This window comes from Mustela erminea, chromosome 7, assembly GCF_009829155.1.
Source record: "Mustela erminea isolate mMusErm1 chromosome 7, mMusErm1.Pri, whole genome shotgun sequence".
Taxonomy (NCBI): Eukaryota; Metazoa; Chordata; class Mammalia; order Carnivora; family Mustelidae; genus Mustela; species Mustela erminea.
In genome coordinates, this window is record NC_045620.1 from 123,497,917 (window position 1) to 123,522,848 (window position 24,932).

The window sequence follows — 24,932 nt, forward strand, 5'->3', positions numbered from 1 at the left end:
TCAAAGTGTGTGTGTGCCTAATACCCACATCAGCTTATTAGACTTAGTGAATTAGATTCTCTGAGAGTAGTAAGGCTGAGAAATCTGTACTTTAATGAACTATTCAAGTGGTTTTTTTGTACACTAAAGTTTGAGAACCATTGCCATACTCAGTATGAGTCACTGAAATATTTTAAACTGTGAATTGAATTGGTAAATTACTTTGGCAGCAGGAAATAGCAAGGTCTCAATATGTCAGGATAGGAGGATGAGAGACTAGTCAAGAAACTGTTGGAGCCAGTTTGGAAAACAGTTTGGCAGTTTCTAAAAAATTAAGTATAACATTTACTATACGACCCATGATTCTACTCCTGGAAACAGCCCAAGAGAAATGAAAACATATGCACTTACAAAGACTATTCACAGCAACTAAAAACTGGAAACAATGCAGATGTCCATCTTCTGGTGAATGGGTAAGCAAAATGGTATATCATAAAGTGGCATACTGCTCAGCCATAAAAAGGAACAAATTATTGACACATGGTACAACATAGATGAACCTCAGGAACATTACCTGAAGTGAAAGAATTCAGTCACAAAAGACAAATCTGTGGAGACGAAATGTAGATTCGTGATGGCCTGGGGTAGTTACCTAAAATTGGATTTCTCTGGTGATTGCATAGCTCTGTAACTTTACTAAAAATCACTTAATTGTATGCTTAAAATGAGTGATTTTTTTTTGTCTTGTAAGTTGTACCTCATTAAAGCTTTTGGGGGAAAAAAGATGTTGGAGTTGTGCAGAGTTTTAATTATTATGAAGAGGGAATGGTATAAATGTAAATTGGGGCAGGGGAGGAGGCTATTGTGAACAGAAGAAGAGTCAAAATTGGCTACTCATATGACTGATTTAATACTTAGTAGATGCTAATACTATCAGTAGAGGTAGGGAATATCTCTATAGAGATAGGGATGAACGGGTTTTTTGTTGAGGAAAGATAAACTAGTTAGCTTTAATTTGACCCATCTTATGATACCCAATTGGAGATACCAAATAGGCAGTTGGGTATAGGGATCAGAAGCTCAAGAGGTGCTTGGGCTAAACATGTAGATTTAGGAATTATTATGTAATGATGATAGAAGCCGAAGGCATGAGTGATACTTTTTGGTAGAAGGTATAGATCAGTGTGAGAAGAAAAGGGATTCCAGAGACAACCCCGAGAAAGATCAATATTTAATGACCACACAGAAGAAACAAGTCTAGTGAAGGAAATTGAGATGGAGTGGTTACTCTTAGGAAGATCAGTGTAGGAAAACCAAACTTCCTGCAGTGTGGTTTGACAGGCACCTAATACCAGATGAAAACAGTTCGAGTGAATGAGGTTTAAAGACCCAGCAAACACTTACACATTCTAAGATGGCAGAAATAGTAACTTAGAAAAAATCTTATCATTGTCTTACAGTCATAAGACTGTGTGGCTTTGCAAATTAAGCCGAGTAAACATAGGGTTCCTTTGGGGATTAAGTGTTCTGCATGGCCTGCTGGGTTATTTCTTTTTGATTTTATATCTAGTTTCTTTCTCATCTTTAAACAAAAGATACTGTTTTCATCTGAATTACAAACTGTCCAGGTGTAATTAATGACTAAAACTTAGTTCTTTATTTCAGACTTTTTTTTAAACCGTGTTGGTTTATGTAGCTGGGAATATTTAAATAGGTGTTGCTTATCTTTTGCCCGCAGGCTTATCGGTAACAGCAGAACAAATAAATCCTCATGGCACTGGAGCTCGGAAGACTGAAACTAGAGTTGAAGAGGCATTTCGGCACAAACAAAGAAATCCATTGGATGTCTGGCACAACTCTGCAAATAAATGTGCATGTGAGTGTTTGAGACCATGTTATCCAGTAGTGGGAAGAGCTGAGAAGGATGCAGATTTTTTAGGAGTTGGGGACACAGACTAGGTGCTGCTGTGTTCTCACAGGTCTTCTCATCTTTTCTCTATCCAGAGGTGAAGAACTTGTGTGGTGGGATAGAAGTATACTTCTCTAACTGTAGGGAAAGAGGGCCTGATTCAGGAGATATTTCTTTTTCTTTCTTTTTTTTTTTTTTTTTTAAGGTTTTATTTATTTATTTGACCAAGAGAGACAGAGAGGGAACACAAGCAGGGGTTGTGGGACAGGGAGAAGCAGACTTCCCACTGAGCAGAGAGCCCGATGTGGGGCTTGATCCCAGGCCCCTGGGATCATGACCTGAGCCAAAGGTAGATGCTTAACAACTGAGCTACCCAGATACTCCTCTGTACATCTTTTTAATAAATAAATAAATAAATAAATAAATAATGTGTACAGCCTTTTATTTATTTATTTTTTTTTAAAAGAATGAACAGTAATTAGCATTATTGGAGAAAGATTGTCTTTTTTTTTTTTTTTTTTTTTTAAAGATTTTATTTATTTGAGAGAGAGACAGTGAGAGAGAGCATGAGCGAGGAGAAGGTCAGAGGGAGAAGCAGACTCCCCACGGAGCTGGGAGCCCGATGCGGGACTCGATCCCGGGACTCTGGGATCATGACCTGAGCCGAAGGCAGTCGTCCAACCAACTGAGCCACCCAGGCGTCCCTGTACAGCCTTTTAAATCTAGTTTTGTTTAAGTGAGATGTATTTAGAAAGGGAAAATTCATTGTTCTGGGTTTTTGTCACTTGTGCTCATTCATGCTGATTTATAAGATTTCTGAAAGACAAATGTTAACGAACACAGCACTTTCCTAATATAGTCCATATGTTTGCTGAAGATAGCCACCCTCGGAAGATATATGCTGTTCTGGTATAAAGGTGGTCATACTGTTGAAACTCTCAGTAAAGCTGGCTATAATATGTTCTTTCACCAATAGCATTGCATTTGAATGAATGAATCAGATTCTTTTTTTATTTTTTTTTTTTCAGCTCTTTTCTCTGTGGTATTTGGCATTCATATGTGAGAAAATTTGAAGGACTTAGTAGTACATTTGGTTCCATGAAATTGATTAAAGCTCTTTGGTGTAGTATCTTGGATCATGATCATGACCTGGATTATGTAATGTAGCACTCTAATTTTAACCTTGAAATCCTGTATATTCTCTGCACCTGATACAAATATTTACTAAAACCCATTGAAAATTAGCTTTAAGCAGTTTAAGTTCCTTTAAACATTTAAATGTTATTTTAATCTACAAATGTGAGTTTAGTTTTCTCTTACCAGTAGATGGCATATGTGACTCATCATTTGCCTGTTTCACATTAATTTACTTGAGTTATAAATCTAAATATCCTTAAGATAGAGTTGCTTTCCTAAGGTTTTAGTTTTGAAAATAAGCTCAAAGAGGCTATAAAAATTGACTCTAAATATTGTGTCCCCATATTGGTTTTTCAGACAACGTGCTTCTGTAAAAGGAAGTAGTATATGAAAGATTAGTTCCATAAATGGATACTACTACCACATGTCAGGTGCTGTAGAGATACAGCAGTGCTTAAAACCAAAATTCCCATTCTTTTGGAGCTTGTATGATTAATTTTTTTTTTTTATTTTACCATACTCACAATTAGAAATAATTATATAAAGAGGAGAAAAGTATCTCTAATTTGACCTTCTCTCAAATGAGAACATTTTCTTTGTTCTTAGCTGGGATGAAGCTTTGTTAGGCCTTCTAAGCCTTTACTTAGTGCCCACAGATCAAGTCATTGAGCTGGCTCTTGATTGAATAGAATTTAGCTGCTTCTTGCTGTAGAGTTAGATGGCTTAGTGAGGAAAGAAAGGGGAACTGTTTATGATTTGGTTGTGTTGCTGGAGAATAAGTGAGGTCACAGTGTTTGGAGTGATTGTCAGTAAAAACCTAACAGCTCCACCTTTTAGAGAAAGAGCAGGCTGAATTTTTTTTCACTTTTAATGTGGACTAGATTAGTTTTTCATATAGTTAATGGAATACTTACAAATGCCCATCACTTTAGCTTTTATATACAGCTTTTAACAGTAAACTAGTAACAAATTTCTTCTCCAATTACCCTGTAAGTATAAATTATGAAAATAGAAATTAGCAGGGGAAATAGGAACGGAGAGATGATTCTCATGATTTGGTTTTGAAGACAAAATCTGTTTTGAACCAAGTGACAAAATAACTTGAATTTGGGAAATCATTTCAGAGACCCTTTTGTAGATTTATTCTTAGATAAGAAAAAAAGTAATATTTATGACAATATTTGTCAATTTCCTGTGAATACCTGGATGTCTCTAAAGAGACTCAGTAAGGATTAAAGTTGAAAGGATGAAAAATTTGTAAACATACATATGGGGAATTAAAGGTTCCTGGGCCCATTGTTACTGGAAGTACTCCTAAAGCTCATGATGGTTTCTGGCATCTGGAGATGAATGTGTTCTTTTTATTATTATTATTATTTTTTTAATTAGTATATAATGTATTATTTGTTTTAGGGTTACAGGTGTATGATTCATCAGTCTTACACAATTCACAGCACTCACCATAGCACATACCCTCCCCAGTGTCTGAGATGAATATAGTCTTTACAGCTTCTGTAGGTCTTCCTTTTTACATCACTGATATTTTCAGTGGTTGTTAATGTTGTTGCTGCCTTGATAGCAGAGGGCTTAACTTTTTTCCATATTTTCTTTTCTTTTAAATATTTTGTTTGTTTATTTGAAGGAGAGCAGAGGGAAGAGCAGAGGGAGAGGCACCCGCAGACCCTGGGTTGAGCATAGAGCCCAACATGGGGCTCGATCTCAGGACCCTGAGATCATAACCTGAGCCAAAATCAAGAGTTGGACTCTTAACTGACTGAGACACCCAGGCACCCCTTTTTACATATTTTCAAATAACAAGTGTGTAACCACTTGATCTGCTTGGTGAACCATTTATAGCAGAGGAGGCTAACAGTTGTCTAACCAAATTGTCTACAAACTTTGTAGGATTTCTGTTTACTACTGTACTTTCTGTGGGTGATTCCTCCTCTGAAAGGAGAGCCAGTAGATAGTTATTTGTGGGACATCTGTAACAGTTCTGTCTTGATACAATGCATCATGTGTTCATTTTCTTCCATGGTTTAGGAGCTTTGGGGTGATTTTGCTGGTAAAGCACTCATTTTCTTGTTGGAAATCTGGGGCTGTGGCCCTCAATTTTCTAGGTAGCCTGGTAATGTAGTTGGTCATTCCCTACATATTTTATGCTTGGTCCCTGGCTGTTAGCTATAAAGTAGAATCTAGGATAATAGAAAAAAATTAATGCTGGGGAAACTTATACTCAATTAAAAAAAAATTTTCATCCTTCAGAGTTCAACACTGACTTCATATTCATTCTCCTTGTAGGTTGTGAGGATTAGTCAGCTTGGATTTCAAGAGCTAAGTAGTGGGGTGCCTGGGTGGCTCAGTGGATTAAGCCTCTACCTTCAGCTCAGGTCGTGGTCTCAGGGTCCTGGGGTTGAGCCCTGCATCGGGCTCTCTGCTCAGTGGGGAGCTTGCTTCCTCCTCTCTCTCTGCCTGCCTCTCTGCCTACTTGTGATCTCTCTCTCTGTCAAATAAATAAATAAAATCTTTAAAAAAGAGAAAAAAAAGAGCTAAGTAGTTCTTGTGTGTTAAACAAGTATGGGTTTATTTTCTTTTGGGTCTTAGTATAGTGAACATTTGTAAAACAAGTGTTGCACTCCAAGTTCTATATACCTGTTTTCCTTCTCTCTAAAATAGTTCGAGTTCGAAGAAAATCGAGGCGGCGATCACAGTGGGGTAAAGGAATTATTAAGAAAAGGAAAGTCAATAATTTAAAAAAAGATGAAGAGGACACTAAATTTGCAGACTACGAGAACCATACAGAGGACAGGAAATTGCTAGAGAATGGAGAGTTTGAGGTAAGCACTGACTGCCATGAAGAAAATGGCGAAGAGACCGGAGATCTCTCTATGACCAATGACGAATCATCATGTGACATCATGGACATGGACCAGGGGCAGAGGCTTAACAATGGAGCGGGCACAAAGGAGAACTTTGCATCTACTGAAGAGGAAAGTTCCAATGAGTCTCTGCTCGTCAACAGCAGCGGTTCTCTAAATCCAGAACAGACATCTAGGAAAGAGCCTTTCCTTAAAGGAAGCTGTCTAAATGGTGAGGCCTCCACTGACAGTTTTGAAGGAATACCAGTTCTGGAGTGTCAGAATGGCAAAGCTGAAGTAGTCTCTTTCTGTGGTAGTGGTGACAAATGTAGTTCTGAACAAAAGATTGTCCCAGAGGACCAGTCAAAAGAAAAACCAGAAACTTCGAATGAACATCATGGAGATGATCCTGAGAAACTAGATGCCCTGGACTGTAGCAGTAATGAGAAGTTAGAACCCAGCCCCGAAGTGGAGGTTAAAGATGCAGAATTGGATAAAGAAGGTAGAGCGAATATTTTTTTTTTAAATTGAAGTTTTAAATTCCAGAGTTAACTAATGGCATATTTTGTTTGGTCCCCAGTAGCACTTGTTGGTAAGCAGTTATACCCCTCTGAGAATCTGTTCAACTTTAATCTTTTTCCCTAGGAAAGTGTGCATATTCATGCCTAGTAAATGTTGGTGGGAATTTCAGAGGGTTATGGTCTAGAAAGCATCTCTTTCTTGGCTGCTTACTCTTTTGCCTCCCACCTGATTATTATCCCTATCCGAAAGGATTTATGGATAAAGGCTGAGTAAGCCCACAGGTGTTAAGAAGATGGAATTCTAATAAGAATGATTGGGGTGGGGTAGGCTTGGCTGAGAAGAGTTGGATACTAGATACTCTATGGTATCCTATGCTCATGTACACTCAAGTTAAATTACCTCTCCTGTTTGTTATTTTCATGTGGCTTTGAGCTGGTAACTTAGGCTCTCCAATCTTTATTTTCATCTTCTAAATTAAACTTCAGAGTGGTGTCACTGTAGGGATTAAATAAGTCATTTATTTTTTTTGTGCCTGGCACATACGGAGCTGTATTCATTCCAGGCATTCACTGTTAGTTGAATCTAAGGGATGCTGAGTCTAAGAGGCTCCACTGTTTTGTAAAACCGGTGGTATAAGAAGCAGTAGAACCTGTGCTGTCAGATCTGCCTTGTTCTTGCAGACTCAGAGCACCCTGCTAGCTCCCGCCTTCCTATGGCTATGTGATTCCTTTAAGCAGCAGCAGAACAGGGGGCCTGGGAATTTCTAGCCCTGCTTTGTTTATCATTCTTTAGCCCATAGTGGGATGGGGTAAATTAGAATCTAGCTTTAGCTTGGGACAGGGCTATGTGGGAATAGTTTTTTGCTCCAACTTTTTTTTTTTTTTTAACTTCTTTATTTGAGAGAGATTGAGAGAAAGCATGAGAAAGGAGGGGAGCAGAGGGAGAAGCAGACTCCCTGCGGAGCAGGGATCCCGATGTGTAGGGCTTGATCCCAGGACTCCCGAATCCCGAGCCAAAGGCAGCTCCCCAACCAACTGTACTACCCAGGCACCCTGCTCCAAGTTTTTGAGCCCTCTAGCAGTTGTAGGAAGTAGAAAGATAATTATTCAAAGTCTTAGAATTATCTTGATGGATAAAGAATATGTGTGTATACTGGTCTTTTTTTTTTTTTTTTTTAAAGATTTCATTTATTTGACAGAGAGAGAGAGTGTATAAGCAGGGGAATGGGAAAGGGAGAAGCAGGCTCCCTGCAGATGCCAAGGCTCTATCCCAGAACCCTGGGATTAGGACCTGAGCTGAAGGCAGACGCTTAACCAACTGAGGCACCCAGGCGCCCATGTTCTTAAATGCTACCTGTTGAGAATTTTTCTTTCTCTTCAATATTTAATAATAGAAGGTAGTTTTAAGGGGAGTATTTATTCTGATATTTATTTATTTTTTTGTGTTTATCATATGATAGAATTTAAAACATGTTTTAAAGCTAGCGTTGAGTAACAGAATAGGGAGAAAGGGAGAGATCTTCCTGATGAAGCACTTTGGGTATAAGGTGAGGAGTCCTTTTTAATGTTCTTTCACTATGAGATTTTTAGTTGCTTGCAAAAAAGGTTTAAATTAATATTATGTTCAATTGGTTATCTAAAAACTTTATAAATTTGTTGTATAAAAGCTTTACCTGACATTTTCACTTCTGTCAGAGCAGGGTTACCTAATGCAAGTTTTCAGTCTCCTGGATGTCCATGGATTTGGTAATACGAACGGAAGGTCTTAACAAAACTCTTAGCATATGTTAATTGAACTGTAAATAAAAACTTTCACTCTAGAAGCTGTCTGAAATATAAAACATCTCTCCTACATGGAGGTATATGTTTCCCAAGGCAATATTTTGGTTCTTTCACTGTTTATAGCAAGCATTGATTGGAGGGAAATGTTTAAAGGCATGGGAGTAAGAGAACTAACACAGGAGGGAAGGGGAAGGTTCTCCGTAGTGTTTATGAGATGGGACAGGTCCGCTATAAGGTTTTGAAACAGGGATGCCTGGGTGGCTCAGTTGGTTAAGCGTCTGCCTTCAGCTCAAGTCATGATCTCAAGGCCCTGGGATCTAGTCCCATATCTGGCTCCCTGCTGAGCAGGGAGCCTGCTTCTCCCTTTACCCTGCCAATCTACCTGTTTGTGTGCCTGTTCTCTCTCTGACAAATAAATAAATCTTAAAAAAAAAACAACAACAAAGTTCAAACAGTTTGAGTTTGTCTTTGCATTCCTTCCCCCTTGGCTTTTTCTTAGAGATGCCTACCTACGGGATTACAAGTCTTACGGCCTGTCTGCCCTCTCTATCGCTCAGAGTACCTGGTGCTGTCAAATTATGCTCAGCCACCTCCAGATTTCTGGGGTGCTTTTTGTTTTTTGTTTTTTTCAGTGTAGCTGGTCTCAGTATGTTGTTGGGAGCAAAATAATTAGATTATGTGTAATTCACTCTGAGATAGGAAAGACCACCAGCCCTATTACTTTAAATGGGCTTATATTTTTATGGAAAAAAAAAAAAGTTAGAAACCAGATAAATTTCTAATAGAAATCTGGACAGTGGGCACCTGGGTGGCTCAGTGGGTAAAGCCTCTGCCTTCGGGTCAGGTCATGATCCCAGGGTCTTGGGATCGAGCCCTGTATCAGGCTCTCTGCTCAGTGGGGAGCCTGCTTCCTCCTCTCTCTCTGCCTGCTTATGATCTCTGTCAAATTAAAAAAAAAAAAAAAAAGAAAAGAAAATTGGACAGTGTAAAAGAGAAAATAAATTTCAGTTAGTGTTGAAGTTTTTTTTTTGTTTCTTTTTGTTTTTAACTTGCAACAGAAATAGACCTGTAGACAGGTTGGCCTCACTTGGTGTGAGTATCTGCTTTTCTAGGTTGTTTCCCCTCTTCCAATTCTGAAAGCTCTAACTTTTAAAATGATGGCTATCGTAAAAAGAGTAAAGACGATTTATAGGTTAGTGCTTAGAGGTGATGATTGCTTTTCTCTTCCTTTAAGAGGATCTGTTTATTATATGATACTCTAACATAACTTGGCTTTCATAGCTGTGGTTTAACTTTCTTCAATTTGGGTTACTTATTTTAAAAAATTATCATTTACAGGGACGCCTGGGTGGCTCAGTTGGTTAAGCCGCTGCCTTTGGCTCAGGTCATGATCTCAGGGTCCTGGGATGGAGTCCCACATCAGGCTCCTTGCTTGGCAGGGAGCCTGCTTCTCTCACTGCCTCTGCCTGCCTCTCTGCCAGCTTGTGTGTACTCTTTCTCTCTGGCAAATAAAATCTTAAAAAAAAAAAATCATTTACAGCATATACCCTTATTCCAAAAAGTTTTGTGGTGGGTAGAAAAATTTATAGTTTGCTGCAGTGCCTTTTTTTTTTTTTTTTTTTCAATTGTAGGTGCTTCTAAAGTAAAGAAATACCGTAAGTTAATTTTAGACCAGGCAAAAACAACAAGCCTGGAACTGGTTCCAGAAGAGCCGTCTGAGCCTGTGCCGCCTCTTATAGTTGATCATGAGAGATTGAAGGTAAGCTTTGCTATTCCCAGTCAGTGTTAAATGAATGGAAAGAGATTTATTATGTTTGTAGGCAGTTGAGTAAAACTAGTTTTGATAATCTCTTACTTTACCTAGGAATACAAGTGCTTTAAGGCTTCTAGTAAAAGAAGAGGTATGTGTGTTTTGAGGGGTTTAGAGAATGGTCTTGGGAATAAACTAATCCTTAGAATCTTCTAAATTTGTCACTGTTATACCATAGCCTATGGGGTGTATTGGCGAGCCATTTGAATACATCTGTTTCAGTGTGAAAATGAAACCAAACTTCATTTTATTCTCTTTTCTTCTAATTTTTCTTAGAAATTGCTTGATTTATTGGTAGATAAAAGCAACAATCTTGCAGTTGATCAACTTGAGAGGTTATATTCTCTTCTTAGTCAATGCATCTATCGTCATCGTAAAGATTATGACAAATCACAACTTATAGAGGTAAGTGCTCAGTTTATCCTTAGAATAAACAAATACGTGCTTTTACTTGTCCCAAAGGAAAAAAGAGGAAAACATTTTTTTAGTATATATCTTTCACCAAGTAACTGAAGAATGTTTTGAAGATTTAAGATTAGAAGACTTGTTGAGTTACAGTCTGAAGAATAAATCCTTTCTGGATCATTTTGTCTCAGGACAGAAGTAATCTGGGATTCTTTGTTTATCAAAACAGCACTTCGTGGTTCTGGGTTGGCAGATACCTAGAATAGCATGTCACAGTTCTCTTATCCCTTCCTATTAGTGAGCATATCTGAGCACGTGCTGAGCATTACTGAACGTATCATTTTGTCCGGCTGCATGTGGGGATGGCCTCATAGTCCTTACCACTGCTACCTGGGCAGCCACTGCTGATTAAAGGAGTGGCCTGAGCAGTGAGAGCTGTTTGCCACCCCATTAATGATTAGAAAAGAACTTTAAAAGTCATCTCACTCATCAGATCTAGTCTTAGGAGATGGCTGCATGAAGGAGTGGTTGTCCTTTTGCTAGACACTTTAGATGTGAACCATTCCCTTTCTTTTTTGAAAGGTCTTACTTATTTGAGAGAGAGAGAGTGAGTGTGTGAATGGGTAGAGAGGAAGAGGGGGAGAATCTCAGGCAGACTCTGAAGTGAACGCAGAGCCCAGCCAAGGACTTGATCTCACAACCCTGAGATCATGAGCTGAGCTAAAACCAAGAGTTGGATGCTTAACTGACTGAGCCACCCAGGTGCCCTGAACGGTTCCGTTTCTAGAGAGCTCTGAGCCATAGTGAGTTCTTCCTTATAAATATCAGTTTATACCTGTTTATATAATTTACATCATTAAGCCGCACTTCTGCTTTTTGAGGTCATCTGGGCAAATGTAGACCCACTAAATGGCTAAGTGACTGAGTTAGACTCCCTATTCATTTGCCAGTTAGTTTGTTTATCTGGTGGACTGATTATTAAATACTTACTGATTGCCTGTAGTTCCAGATGCTGTGCTAAATGTTTGGGCTATAAAGTCCCTGCTCTCAAGGAGCATTTCTAGTATATTAAAGGTTTCTATGTAGAGGATATGATGATATTTCATGTTCAATAAGGAATATTGGACTTGAATCAGGGAGAGAGAACATTTAAAAGTTATTTTCTAATCACATTTTTAGGAGTTAACATTTTTATGAATCTATACTGTCATTATATAATATATAGAAATAATAAGAAAGCACAAATGAGAACATAAAAACATATCATCCACATCCCACAATCTAGAGGAAACTAGTCAGTGTTAATCTTATGGGATATCATCTATCCTTTAAAAATATCTAGATGTGTATAACATATGTATAAGTATGTGAATACATACTTAAAATTGAGATCAGATTGTACATTTTTTTATAATCTGACTTTCTTCCTTATTCAGTAACAATATGATGAAACATTTTTATTGGTCTAATAGGAGAACTTTTTGATCAGATGATAATCTAGCCTGTTGTACAGAGATGTAGAATATAATTTCAGCTGTTTAAAGGGGGAAAGAAAAACCAGATGTCTTAGATGTGTTGGACACTTGGCCATCTGAATGAAATGTGTAGGGTAGAGTTCTTGACCTTTTTTTTTAAAAAAATTCCTGAACTTGTTTATTTGCAGGAGTTGACATTTGATTAGCTTGAATGGAATGAATACTCTTCAGCAGTGAAACATTTTTCCGTAGGGGACTTGGAACCCTGTAATCTAGGGGTCTTTTTCAGGGAGGGAGGGAATCTGTAGCAGAATCACCAGTGAGTGACATTGCGTGTGGTGATGGCAGCAACTGTTTCTGCAACCCCCCCCACCCCCGCCCTTTTTGTTTTCAGCTCTGATTAGAGTGAATAGCAGTGGGAACAGGTGCCTTCTACTTCAAGTTTTACTATACTGAGTACATTTATTTTGCTTTGAGAGAACATGAGTAAACGATGGGCTGACTCTGGAGTGAGGCTACCTATACTTAAATTCTGATTTTGTTGTTTATTAGCTGACAAATTATTTACGTATATAAATTTCTTGGTACAATATTGGGCATAATAAGTACTCATTGAGTGTTATTAGCATCATCGTCATTAGTCTAAGTATCAAACAGGAGGCATTTGGAAGCATCTAGGGCAGCTAGTCTTATAGAGCAGCTATGCTATTATAATCAGAAAATACTTAAAGCTTAACCTGTATCTAAAATTCTTTCTCTAAAAAAGTTAAAGTGAATTTTCCCTTAATAATTTTGTCTTTTCTATATTAGATAACATGCACTTTTTTTCCCCTTGTAGGAGATGGAAAGAACAGTTCATATGTTTGAGACATTCCTATGAACTTTTCAAGATGAGTGGTTTATCCTCTCCCATCTGCTCCTGACAGAGCAGTCTTCTGAGCCATTCAATTTCAAATTGCACCAATTATGTGCAGAGCCTTGGTGTAAAGTGCTCTCTCGCTCATTCTTTCTCTCTGTTGAATTTGGTGCTATTGTCTCAGGTACCTGAAACCAACCAGCCTACAAGAACCAAACAGAACTTCAGAAACATGTTGTATTTTCCACAAATAAAAAATACAACCCCACAGATTGGAGATTTTGGTGCTACAGAAACTGCTCTCACTTCTGCTCCTCTTTTCGTGCACTCTCTTTCGGAGACTTCTCTCTTAGGGAGCAGACCAGCAAACAGGAGGAAACTGGATGGGGCAGTTCTAACTGTGTTGAATTGTTTAAACAGTGGGCAACCTGTTTTGTTTCCTTTTTTTGTTTTGTTTCGTTTTCTTTCTCCTTTCTACTCCTTTTAGCATATTTGTTTTTATTTGTTCCTCTGGGTAATGGACTGAAACCTGTTTTAGAGTTGGCTATGGTGTATTCTGGTGGGAAACTGAAGAAACTGGATGAAATGAGATTAGGCTCTTTAGAACTGCCTTTAATGTGCCTTTTAATTCATTTGAGAAAGATAAGGCTAAACAAAGGAATGGGCTTGTTTGTAGCAAATGAATTAGAATGTCTCTTTGGTCACAACCTTGAAAATACGTTTTGATACTCTGTGTCATTAAGAGGCAACCAGTGTTTTGGTATAAAATGCTTATCTTGTTTTCCAAACTCAAATCAAGACATTAAGCCACATGATATATTAAAATGGTAAGTTTTCCTGTATGGTCTGTTTCTGTTTAAGAAACACATAATAAAACAACAACAAAAAATAATAACGCAGCCCACCAAAAAACGTACAAACTTTACAGTATTGCTGACAGTGATGACCAGATATTAGATAGATGGCAACATTCTTTTCCTCTCTCAGTGGCAATTTAATAGTTATCCATGTTTGAGTTCCCAGAGAAGAATGATTTCATGTATAGTAAATTGTTAACTGTTTTGTTTTAAAGCCAGGACTTGCCAATGGACAGAATAGAGGAATTTGTCAGAAACTCCATAAATTCATTTTCTTTATGCATAGTTGCAGGTGAGCTTTGGTATGGTTCTTGAATAACAGTATTAATGTTTAAATCCCTTACCATAAGCTTACCTTCACAGTTGTTCGTTTTGATTGGAACCCATTTTGGATCTTGTTGAGTGATTTCTGTGAATTGTACTTACCTAAAATTAATTATGGGTTACTAGTTTTACAAAAACTTTCTACAAATTTGGAGACACAGTCTAGGCAGTTGCAAAGAGGCAAAGGGAGTGCAGTGACATTTTTTATCAGATGATTTTTAAACAAAAAGTAGGAAATTTTGACAAGTTGGCTTGATATCTTCATTCATTATAGCCGTTAGCTGCAGGTGTGTCTTTCCAATATATGCAACACATGTAGTTTGGGTTTTAATTAGAGCAAATGGTCTTGGACTACTGCAGAGATACTGAGCTACCTCAGCTTTTTGTATTTTAGTTACCAATAGTGTTTACAGAGTCCTGTAATCACTTTGCCACCGTTTACATGCTGAAGCTAAGGTACTTGTCTCCTTGTCCCTGGCTGTTTGTGGTGTGTTTGTCGCCAGCGCAGAGCACACACTTTGGCCGTAGGCTACTGCAGTAATCTTAAGTGCTTCTTTGCATTGACATTTTGCGCCTTCTAATTATAGCTTAATTTTTTTTAAATGCCACTTTTTTTCTTTATACCTAGTCTATGAAGTTTTCATAATATTCAGTTAGTCATATAATTCAAGATGCTACCCATGTAGACACACTGTATTTTTAAGGTGGGCAAGTGCGATTAACGATGAACCATTTTAAAGGGGAGGTTATTTGAAACCTCTAATTTGATTATTGGGAGGATTTTCATGCTTTCTTTAGTATTTATTACCATCATACCAGTTCAGACTATTTTACTGTCTAATACATTAGCATTTTGTATTTTGATGGAAATTGTTACAGAATTTAAAGATTTGATGAAATAAGATGTAGCAGATTTTTTGTAGCAAGTTTCTGCTAAAAGGGTTTTTTGCAAGTCTCAGGTTCTTGCTGCACTATTTTTTTTTAAATATTTATTCCAGTTACTCTAATTCAGAAGCATTCTGTTCAAGTAACAGCAGCACTTGTGAAAGGAAAAAAAAACGCACATGTTCTTAGTAGGTTACTAAATTTGTACCAGTTAATTAAGATTTTAGCCATCAGTAGGTTTGACAAGGGAAATTTATTTATGTTCAGCATTAAAATGCTTCCAAAAGATCAAGTTTTTTTTATTTTAACCTTTATATAGATGGAGAAATAGGAGGCAACCTCAGTATGATAGGAACTGCCACTTTGAACAGTTTAGGTCTTAAAGAGAAAGCCAATCTAATGCCAAGGGGAGAAAAATTTGCTGAAATTATATCAACTCCTCCACTCCCCTTCCCCTGCTCCCACAAAAAAAAAAAACAAAAACAAACAAAAAAAAAACCCAACAAAAAAAAAAACCACATACCAGTTGTGCTTACTTTACAGATATCTGGTGGTTCTATAGTTTAAAGCAGCTTGTGAAATTATCCAAGTGGACTCAGTTTTGTTTACCTTTCTGTAAGTTCTTAATTTTTGCTGTATAGCATTGGCAAAAATATGTACAAATTGACCTCTGTTCTTATTTCCTATTGTGAGCATTATAAATGATAGCTCCTGTGTAAAACTTTGCTCTCAGATCAGTAAAATATGTATCACAGCACAGCCCAACAATAGTTAATGCTCAGCTGTGGGGACCATAGGAGCTTTTTGAAGATGGAACCGCACTAGGGTTGAAACTGATGGCTGTGGAGTTAATTGTGTTTTGAGCTTGAATCTCACCTGTGATTAATTTTGTTTTGTTTTGTTTTATGTCCTTTCATGACTTGATTTTTCTCATATGCCAATGTATTTGTAGGTTTACTGGATTTTATTTTTAGGGAGTGGGGTGGTAATATCTTCCCATTTTTTGATTAAGTTGGTTCAGCTATGGTGCTATTCAGTAGGTATCTTCGGTGTCAGGTCCCGTAGCTGAATGCCATTGTTATTATAATTATAATTTGTAATCACATTGTAAGCTTGAATTTGGACTTGTACCTGCATCTTTTGTATTTTGTACATTCAGTTATTTAGATTTTGGGAGTCCTTTTTGGTTTCAGTCATGTATGTCTACTTTGTAGATTAAGTAGACTTCATCAACTATGGTCTGTTTTGGGTTTATAGTTTAATTTAGAATTGTGTTAAATTGATGTTTTGCATTTGACTTCATTTTACATTAGTTTGAAGTAAATTATTTAATTTTTGATTCTGGAATTTTGAACATTTACTGTAATTTGTAATATAACTGCTGTGAAATACTTGAATAAAGATGACAAGAAAAACCTGTCTTTCTTGAGCCTGATGATGATTGCTGTTGGCTGCAAATGCAGCGCCACTGCCGTAGCTCAACTCTTCTGCTGTGCGGTTCGGGCATTTGATGTTTGTTTATCTAGCTGTGTTCGAGGGACGAGGCAAGCATAGGGTCCCCCTACTGCTCTGCCATCTTAACTCCCCTGGTCGGCATGTTGATGTTCGTTAAGCACCCACCAAAATCTGGTTACAGCGTTCGTTTAGATTTTAGTAGCCCTCTGTATTTTTTACCTAAAAGTTTTTCAACATGTTGAGGAAATGGGGTTTTAATTTCAGTGGAAGACTGTCTAAAATGTGTTCTATAAAAGCAAATAGATTACTTCTGATAATTGTTTTTCTTTTTCTTTTTTTTTTTTTTTTAAGACTGCTACAGTAATAATCAGGTACTTCGTTAACTTACTTTACAGAGTTTTTCTCTTTGATCAGGTAGTTACCAGCATACTTTGAATAGAACATAGAGTTGAAATATGGAGAAAGATTTCATGCCAAAATTTTGAGGGGCTTGTTGCTTCATGGGAGTAGAATGTTCTTGGCTTTAGATTGCCCATGTTTCTGCTGTCTACCTTGAGATACCTTTTCATGTCCTGAGATTAGTATGCTCATCCTACTCAGCAGAAGTCCTTGCGATGCCTGGGTGACTTCAGTCGGTAAGCATCTGCCTTCAGCTCAGGTCATGATCCCAGGGTCTTGGGATTGAGCCCCGAATTGGGCTCCCTGCTCTACAGGCAGTCTGCTTCTCCCTCTCCCTTTGCCTGCCTCTCTGCCTGCTTGTGCTCTCTCTCTCTTTCTCTCTCTCTCTCTGTCAAATAAATAAATAAAATAAAATAAAAAAATAGAAGTTCTTAATTTTCATTTTAAAAAAAATCATAGTAAAGAGGAACTGGTTGAATTTGAATAAGACTTTGTTTTTATTGATTTTGCGTATTAATTTTTACTTTAAATTATCTTTATATCAGAAGACTGGTAATAATAAACCTGGGAAACATTTTTAAAAACATTGTAGTCAAATGTTTATGTAAGTTATTTATAAGCACATTTGAGTCTTTTTAAAAAGATTTTATTTATTTATTTAAGAGAGAAAGAGAGAACACAAGCCTGGGTGAGGGGGGCACCGAGGGCAAAACAGACACCCCACTGATCAGAGGGCCTGATGCAGGCCTCGATCCCAGAACCTTGGGATCATGACCGGAGTCAAAGGCAGGTGCTTAACCCAGCAGCCACCCAGGCGTGCCCTGCATTTGAGCCTTAATGAAGTTTGTGGAGGTCTGGAGAGAAGTTGGGTTTATTTATCCAGTTTTAATTCACATTGGACTCAAAACTAAAGTAAGACACTAATCATTTAAATATCTATTTCATTTATTGCTATTCCCTAACACCTGCATAGTTATCTATTGGCAGTCTTTTTTTTTTTTTTAATATTTTATTTATTTATTCTACAGAGATCACAAGTAGGCAGAGAGGCAGGCAGAGAGAGAGAGAGGAGGAAGCAGGCTCCCGCTGAGCAGAGAGCCCGATGTGGGACTCGATCCCAGGACCCTGAGATCATGACCTGAGCTGAAGGCAGAGGCTTCAACCCACTGAGCCACCCAGGTGCCCCCCCCCCCTTTTTTTTTAAGATTTTATTTATATGAGAGGGCAAGAGCCAGAGAACAAGAGTGGATGACAGCACAAGCAGGGTGAAGGGCAGAGGAAGAAGCAGTCTCCCTGCTGAGCAGGAGCCCAAAGCAGGGCTCCATCCCAGGACTCTTGGATCATGACCTGAGCCGAAGGCAGATGCTTAACTGACTGAGCCACCAAGGCACCCCTTTTGGCTATCTTTTAGATATAAGTTCCCTCTCTTACCTGCACAGTCATGTCTCTCTCTCTCTCTCTTTTTTTTAAAGATTTTATTTATTTATTTGACAGAGATCACAAGTAGGCAGAGAGAGAGAAGAGGAAGCAGGCTCTCTGCTGAGCAGGCTCTTTGCAGAGAGCCTGATACGGGGCTTGATCCCAGGACCCTGGGATCATGACCTGAGCTGAAGGCAGAGGCTTTAACCCACCGAGCCACCCAGGCGCCCCACAGTCTTGTCTCTTATGTCCTAGGTACTATGCTAGACACATTATCTTTCAGTAGCTCGTAGTTCACTAGGGAAGGCTGGTGGGTATACCAGTAGTGGTGATCAGTGGGATAAGGGTTATAACAGAAGGAACATGGTAGTGTTCAGAGTTATAAGAAGGGGACCAATTAATTTTGTTTAGGAGTGGGGAAAATGAAACTCTTCCCAGAGAGAGTTGCCATTTTATTTGCCCTTTGTTCCTCTCTGGCTCTTCTAGAGTGTAGCCCCACTTTACCAAAACCTTTTCTTAGTTTTCTTGGAACCCTTCATATTACATCATATCATCACTTTATTCATACCACTCACCATGGAATATCTTCATTTTCAACTGCTGAAATCTTGCTTATATTTCAGGGCTGGGCTTAGATTCTCCACCAATACATCTCCCTTACTGTATCTATCTATCTTTCTCAGAAGTTGGCTGTATTTTGTAGTGCATCGCATAGTGAATTACTAATGTTAGGCAAAACAGTAATGTATTCATGTGGGAAAGGAAGTATCATATTTTTTTCTGCATTCTCTGTAGGAATTGAAAACAATGCTGGGCTTGGAATGCCTGGGTGGCTCAGTGGGTTAAGCCTCTGCCTTCAGCTAAGGTCATGGTCTCAGGGTCAGTCTCAGGGTCCTGAGATCGAGTCCCACATTGGGCTCTGCTTGGCAGGGAGCCTGCCTCCCCCTCTCTCTGCCTGCTTCTCTGTCTACTTGTGATCTCTCTCTTAAATAAATAAAATCTTTAAAACAAAACAAAAGCAATGCTGGATAGTATATGCTTATTTCTTTTGGTTTAATTGACATAGCTGAAATTTACTGAAATCATCCTTTCATTGATTCAGCAGGTTTATAGTGGGTATCTACAGTGTGCCAAGCACTGTTGCAGGTGCTGGAAATAAAGCAGGAAACAAAGCAGAAAAGGTCCCTGTCTTCATGGAGCTTATTACTTAAATTCTTTTAGCTATAGTTGCAAGATTTCTGTCATGGTTGGTCAGGTTCAAGTTATTTTTTAAGAAATGTTCTTCTGTCTATAAACCTTGAATGAAGAGGGTTTTTATTAAAATTTTGCCAAGAACTATTCCTTTTCTTCTATTTCCCATCTTAGTGAATAGAACCATATCCATCAAAGTTCCAAAACCTGTCATCCTAAATTTTATCTTCTTTATGGTGCATCTCATTCTAATCATGCAGCCTGTTCTGTTGATTTTTATCCCGCTGAAATGTCTCCTGTCCGTCACACGTTCTTTGTCACACTGCTGCTGACCTAATCTGGGCATGAGTCCTTTTGTCTGAACTACTGCAGTAGTCACCAGTTTGAGAGAATGTAAAGTTGGGCAAAGACATAGTATCTGTCTTCAAAATTTTAAAATATATTTTATTTTTATACTTATATATATTTTATATATTTTGTTATATTTTATATATACTGTACATATTTATATATAAAAATTTTATGTGTAAGAATTTTATAATATAATTTAACATCCTTACATCAGGCACTAGGGACTGTCCTGAGTGCTTTACAAATACAAATACACACTTAATCCTTTGAGAACCTTATGAGCTATGTGTTATTATTATCCCCATCTTACAGGCAGGTAGACAGGGGCATAAAGTAGTTTGTCTGAGGTCACACAGCCGGGATCCAAATGCAGTCAGTCGGGCTCCAGAGTGGATACTCTTAATTGCTGTGCCTCATCGCTTCTTGTTGGGGTAGAGAAACATGCAAACGTATTTCAGCGTACTGTGTATGGCACGTGTTAACGACTGAGTTAGCCATAAGGTCCAGTGGGTGTATAGAGGCGTAGCACGTAGCCCACCCTCATCAAAGCCTTCCTAAAAAAAAATTGACACCTGAGCTGGGGCATCAAGATGGGAAGGTTTTCCAGGCAGAAGGAACGACAGAAGCATATACTGAAGAGTAAAATAGCATGACAGCTGCAGGGGAGAGTACAAGCAGTTCCTAATCACCCAAGGTCAACATTTATTTAACACATTTATTTGAGCAACGCCACTTGCCAAGCACAGTTCTTGGTATGAGAGTTAAAGCTGAGGCCAGGACAGCAAGGTCCTGGTTCTCTTGGAGAACAGTGTAGTGGGCAAAGGGCAAACAAGATGTTCTCTAATGGTAGGCCAGTGCTTGTGGGATCATACGGTAGTAGTAATCGCAGCAGCAAACATCTGAGTGATCGGTACCGTTTCAAGGATTAACCATTCATTATCATAGCATCTGTGAGCTAAGGCCTGTGGTTGATTCCACATAACAGATGGGGATACTGAAATACAGAATTGGTTGAGCCATTACCTGATGACTTACCCGAGGACACTACACAGCTAATGAATTAGCTGGGATTCCTACTTCTGTGGTTTCAGAGCTTGGATTCTTAACTGGTCTATCACTGAGGTGAATGATAAATGCACTTGCTCTTACTCAGGTTTTTTAAACTGTAGAGTCCTGCAGAGACTGGTACAACATGCATGTTCCCATCGTCCAGAGTTAAATGTTAACAGCTTATCACAATTGTTGTAGTTGTTATTTATGTAATTTAAAAATTTTTTATTTTAAAATTATTTTTTTAAAAGATTTTACTTAACTCATTTGAGGGAGAGAGAGCACAAGGAGTATGGGGGGAGAGGAAGCAGACTCTCCACTGAACAGGGAGCCCGCCACCGTGAGGCTTGATCCCAGGACCCCCGGGATCCTGACCGGAGCCAAAGGCAGAGACTGAACTGAACCACCCAGGCACCCCTATAGTTCCCTGTTTTAAGAACAAAGTTCTAGATAAATTGATGTCCCTTTCCTACCGCTGTCTAGTCACATTCTTTTTCTTCCTCAGAGGGAGCCATTCTGATGACTTTGATGAACATCTTCCCTGTCTGTTTTTAACTCATTATTTGAGAAGGTAATTCTTTGAGAAGGGTGCTGAAGCCAGAGTGAGTCTGAATCCTAGTTGGTCTCTTCCCGGCTGTGTGACGGGAAGCAAGTGACTTCACCTCCCTGTACATCAGTGTTTATCTGTAGGGAGGGGATCATGATAGCCCCAGGCCTGTGGTAGGTATTGTGAGGGTTATGCATTTGGATCAACAAACACATTATAATGACCTTAGAACAGTCCCAGGCACATGACCTGTAATATGTTTTAATCATTACTACTATAATTATTACTGTTTGTGTCCATCAAAATGGTTTGGGGTTTTTTTTTAATGTACATAAATAGAATTATTTTACATCTTTAAAATTTTTAATTTGAAATTCATGAATGTGGTTTAAAGAATTATAAGGCTTGTTACAAAAATTAGTTATCTCCTGATTCCTCCTCCCTCCCTTTCTCCCAGCAAAAAAAGGAGTATTCTCCCCAGAGTCAGTTGTTTTCAACATCCTTAACTAATTATTTAAGGATGCATCTCTGTATTTCTAAATAGTGTTCTTATGTGACTACTTCATTCTTTCCAATTTTTGCCTATATCTTGATTTCCCCCCACGGAAGAGAATAGTCACAGCTGTCCCCCGTGCACCTCCACATTTCTGTTTTCTCATCTTCCCAGTTAGTTTTCACTGTTGTTACATCATTATTCAGTCTTTACATGACTGTGACCACGCAAAAACTCTTGATAGCTGAGATATTTAGGATGCTATGGTTCGTTTCCTGTACACTTTTTTGTTAATAATAGTCTTTGCTATTATTTGCCTAGTTTTCTATTAACAACTAGTTTACCCCTAAGTGTATCCCCAGCAATCCAGCTCTTATCTTCAGACATACAGGCATTCTAGCATTTCATCATCTTGAGAAAGTTTCTTCTGGAACATTCTAACCTTTCTCATTGGTGTGTTGAAGGTCTTACGTAACTATCTTTCTGGGTTCTCCCTTCACTACACTCCTTCACCTTTCTCTACTGACATTTGTATCCTGTGCTGGTGCTAAGTGGTCTAGTGCTACTCTGATTCCTTTTTTTTTTTTTTTTTTTAAGATGTATTTATTTATTTTAGAAAGCACAAGCAGGGTCTCGAGAGGGGGAGGGAGAGAGAACCTGAAACAGATCCCCTCACTGAGCATGGGGCCCCCTCCAACCCCAAGATCATGACCTGAGTCAAAACCAAGAGCTGTACACTCAACTGACTAAGCCACCCAGACTCTCCTATTCTGATTCTTGATGTGTTCTCTTGATTTTGTTTTCCTTCCTTTCTTAAAGCTTTGAGAATCTTCATTTTTACCCTGATGTTCTAGAATGTCCCAGAAATGTCTGGATGGGTGTCTTGTGCTAGTGGGCCTCGCTGCTCTAAAAATTCATGTCCTTCAGTTCTGAGAAATTTTCTGGAGTTATTTCTTTATGATTTGTTCACCTAGTTTTGTTGTTGTTGTATTGTTACTGTTCTGATTCTTCATTTCTAGAATCACAGTTCTTTAGATACTGACCTTCCTAGACCATTCTCTAAATTCTATTTCCTTCCCAGTTTTAATTGCGTATTTAATGTTTTCAGAGCTATTGTTTTCTTGATTTTTTAAAAAGATTTTATTTATTTATTTGACAGAGACACAGTGAGAGAGGGAACACAAGTGAGTGGGAGAGGGAGAAGCAGGCTCCCCACTGAGCAGGGAGCCCAATGCAGGGCTTGATTCCAGGGAGCCTGGGGTCATGACCTGAGCCAAAGGATGTAAAGTCGGTTAGTCTCTCTTGAGGATATTAATAATTACTTTTTCTTTCTTGGTTTTTCTTCTTCCTGCAGAGACACTTTCCCCTCCAAGTTGCTTTTCCTATTTATTTTGGCTCCTGTTTAATATTGTAGCTTTTTCGTAAATGCTCAGTAATTCTTTGCTATCTGCTCATATTGAAGAGTGGAGGACTAAAAAGCTACTTTCATAGCATTGTGTAAGAATATCCAGATGGGAGAGTAGCAGAGCCTTCTCTGGAAGATACCATGAGCCCACCATGGAAAAAAGCTAAAGATAGTCATACTGGGGATTCCCTGAAGAGGTTATGCAGCCAGATCACCTGACAAAGTTGTATAGATTGGAAATGATGAATACAAAGTCAAATAAATATTGGCTACCTCAGTATCATTCTCTGTTCTTTTAAGAACTGACCCTGAGCCGAAGGCAGCGGCTTAACCCACTGAGCCACCCAGGCGTCATGATCTCAGGGTCCTGGGATCGAGTCCCGCATCGGGCTCTCTGCTCAGCAGGGAGCCTGCTTCCTCCTCTCTCTCTGCCTGCCTCTCTGCCTACTTGTGTTCTCTGTCAAATAAATAAATAAAATCTTTAAAAAAAAAAAAAAAAAGAACTGACCCTGAAATTTTGCAGTTTGCTTGGTTATCCCAGTTGAAGTTTCTTAGTGGGAATGCCTTTGTTTTTAGATTATTTTTAAGAATCAAGTTTGAGATTTTTGAAACACACACACGTACTCCTTTAGTTTGCTCTCAGCTTTGCCTTCTTAATCTCATTTTCCTTTTATTAGGCCAATATATTAGGTTCAAGAACTCAAAAGAAATGACAGTGTTCTTTGGAAGATTTTGCACTGATGGCTTTTACCCTTTTAGGAGCGACAGTTGTCTTTAGAGCACTTGGAGGCGATGGAGTCAGGTTTTCTTTTCACTTTGACTTCTATTAATGCCACCTATTTTCCTGACAGCCCCTCTTGTTCCAGAAACAGAAATGATTGGTCTATGTAAGACCACTTCGATTAATGGGCCTACTGTTAATGGTTAATATGGCAGATCTGAAAGACCGCATACCAAAAGACTGAAGACTCTGCTTTTCTTTTTTTTTTTATTTTTTTATTTTTATTTTATTTTTATTTTTATTTTTTTTTAGATTTTATTTATTTATTTGACAGAGAGAGAAATCACAAGTAGGCGGAGAGTCAGGCAGAGAGAGAGAGAGAAGCAGGCTCCTGCTGAGCAAAGAGCTCGATGCGGGGCTCGATCCCAGGACACTGAGATCATGACCTGAGCCGAAGGCAGCGGCTTAATCCACTGAGCCACCCAGGCACCCCAAGACTCTGCTTTTCTTACGATAATTTCTATTTATTTCTGGAATTCTGGGTATCTAGAATTTTTTCAGGTTAGTGTTTTAATTAGCAGAAGAAGGATAGCTTCAGGGAAAGAAGTCCTAGACTAGCTAATCCTTTTGTACTTGTTCCTGATGACCTTCAAGCCAAGAAAGATGAAGGAAGACTGGACTGGAGATAAAAAAGGTGAGTAAAGAAGAAAAAAAGTTTGGTGTTATTCTTCTATATGTAAAGTAATGTGTTCTGTAAGTTAACAAAAAGTTACCTTGGCCTTTTCCCTACTGCTCATCCTACTGGAGATACGGACGTTAGGAGTGTGGGTGTCCATGGCAATATTAAAAAAAATAATTATAAAAGTAAGCTCTAGGCCCAGTGTGGGGCTCATTGACCCAGGGATTAAGAGTCCCATACTTTACCAAGGGAGCCAGCCAGGCACCCCCATGGCAACAGTTTTTTTAAATTCACATTTATTAGAGAGTGCACGATAGGGAGTGGCAGAGGGAGAGGGAGAGAATCCCAAGCAGACCCCATGCTAAGTGCTGAGCCTCACTCCAAGATCACGACCTGAGCTGAAACTGAGTCCGTCACTCAACTG

General features: G+C 38.6%; 1 protein-coding gene across 2 annotated transcripts in view; it reads left to right on the top strand.

The window, feature by feature from the left end:
* Nucleotides 1–15,316, top strand: part of ATAD2B (ATPase family AAA domain containing 2B) — a 151,071-nt gene extending 135,755 nt beyond the window's left edge. For both annotated transcript variants that reach the window (XM_032353194.1, XM_032353193.1), the window contains exons 24-28: nt 1,718–1,855; nt 5,702–6,385; nt 9,818–9,945; nt 10,273–10,401; nt 12,715–15,316. In XM_032353194.1, coding sequence (XP_032209085.1) covers nt 1,718–1,855; nt 5,702–6,385; nt 9,818–9,945; nt 10,273–10,401; nt 12,715–12,756 — 1,121 coding nt within the window. In that variant the 3' untranslated portion in view covers nt 12,757–15,316. The remainder of the gene's footprint in view (nt 1–1,717; nt 1,856–5,701; nt 6,386–9,817; nt 9,946–10,272; nt 10,402–12,714) is intronic.
* Nucleotides 15,317–24,932: the final 9,616 nt, after the last annotated feature.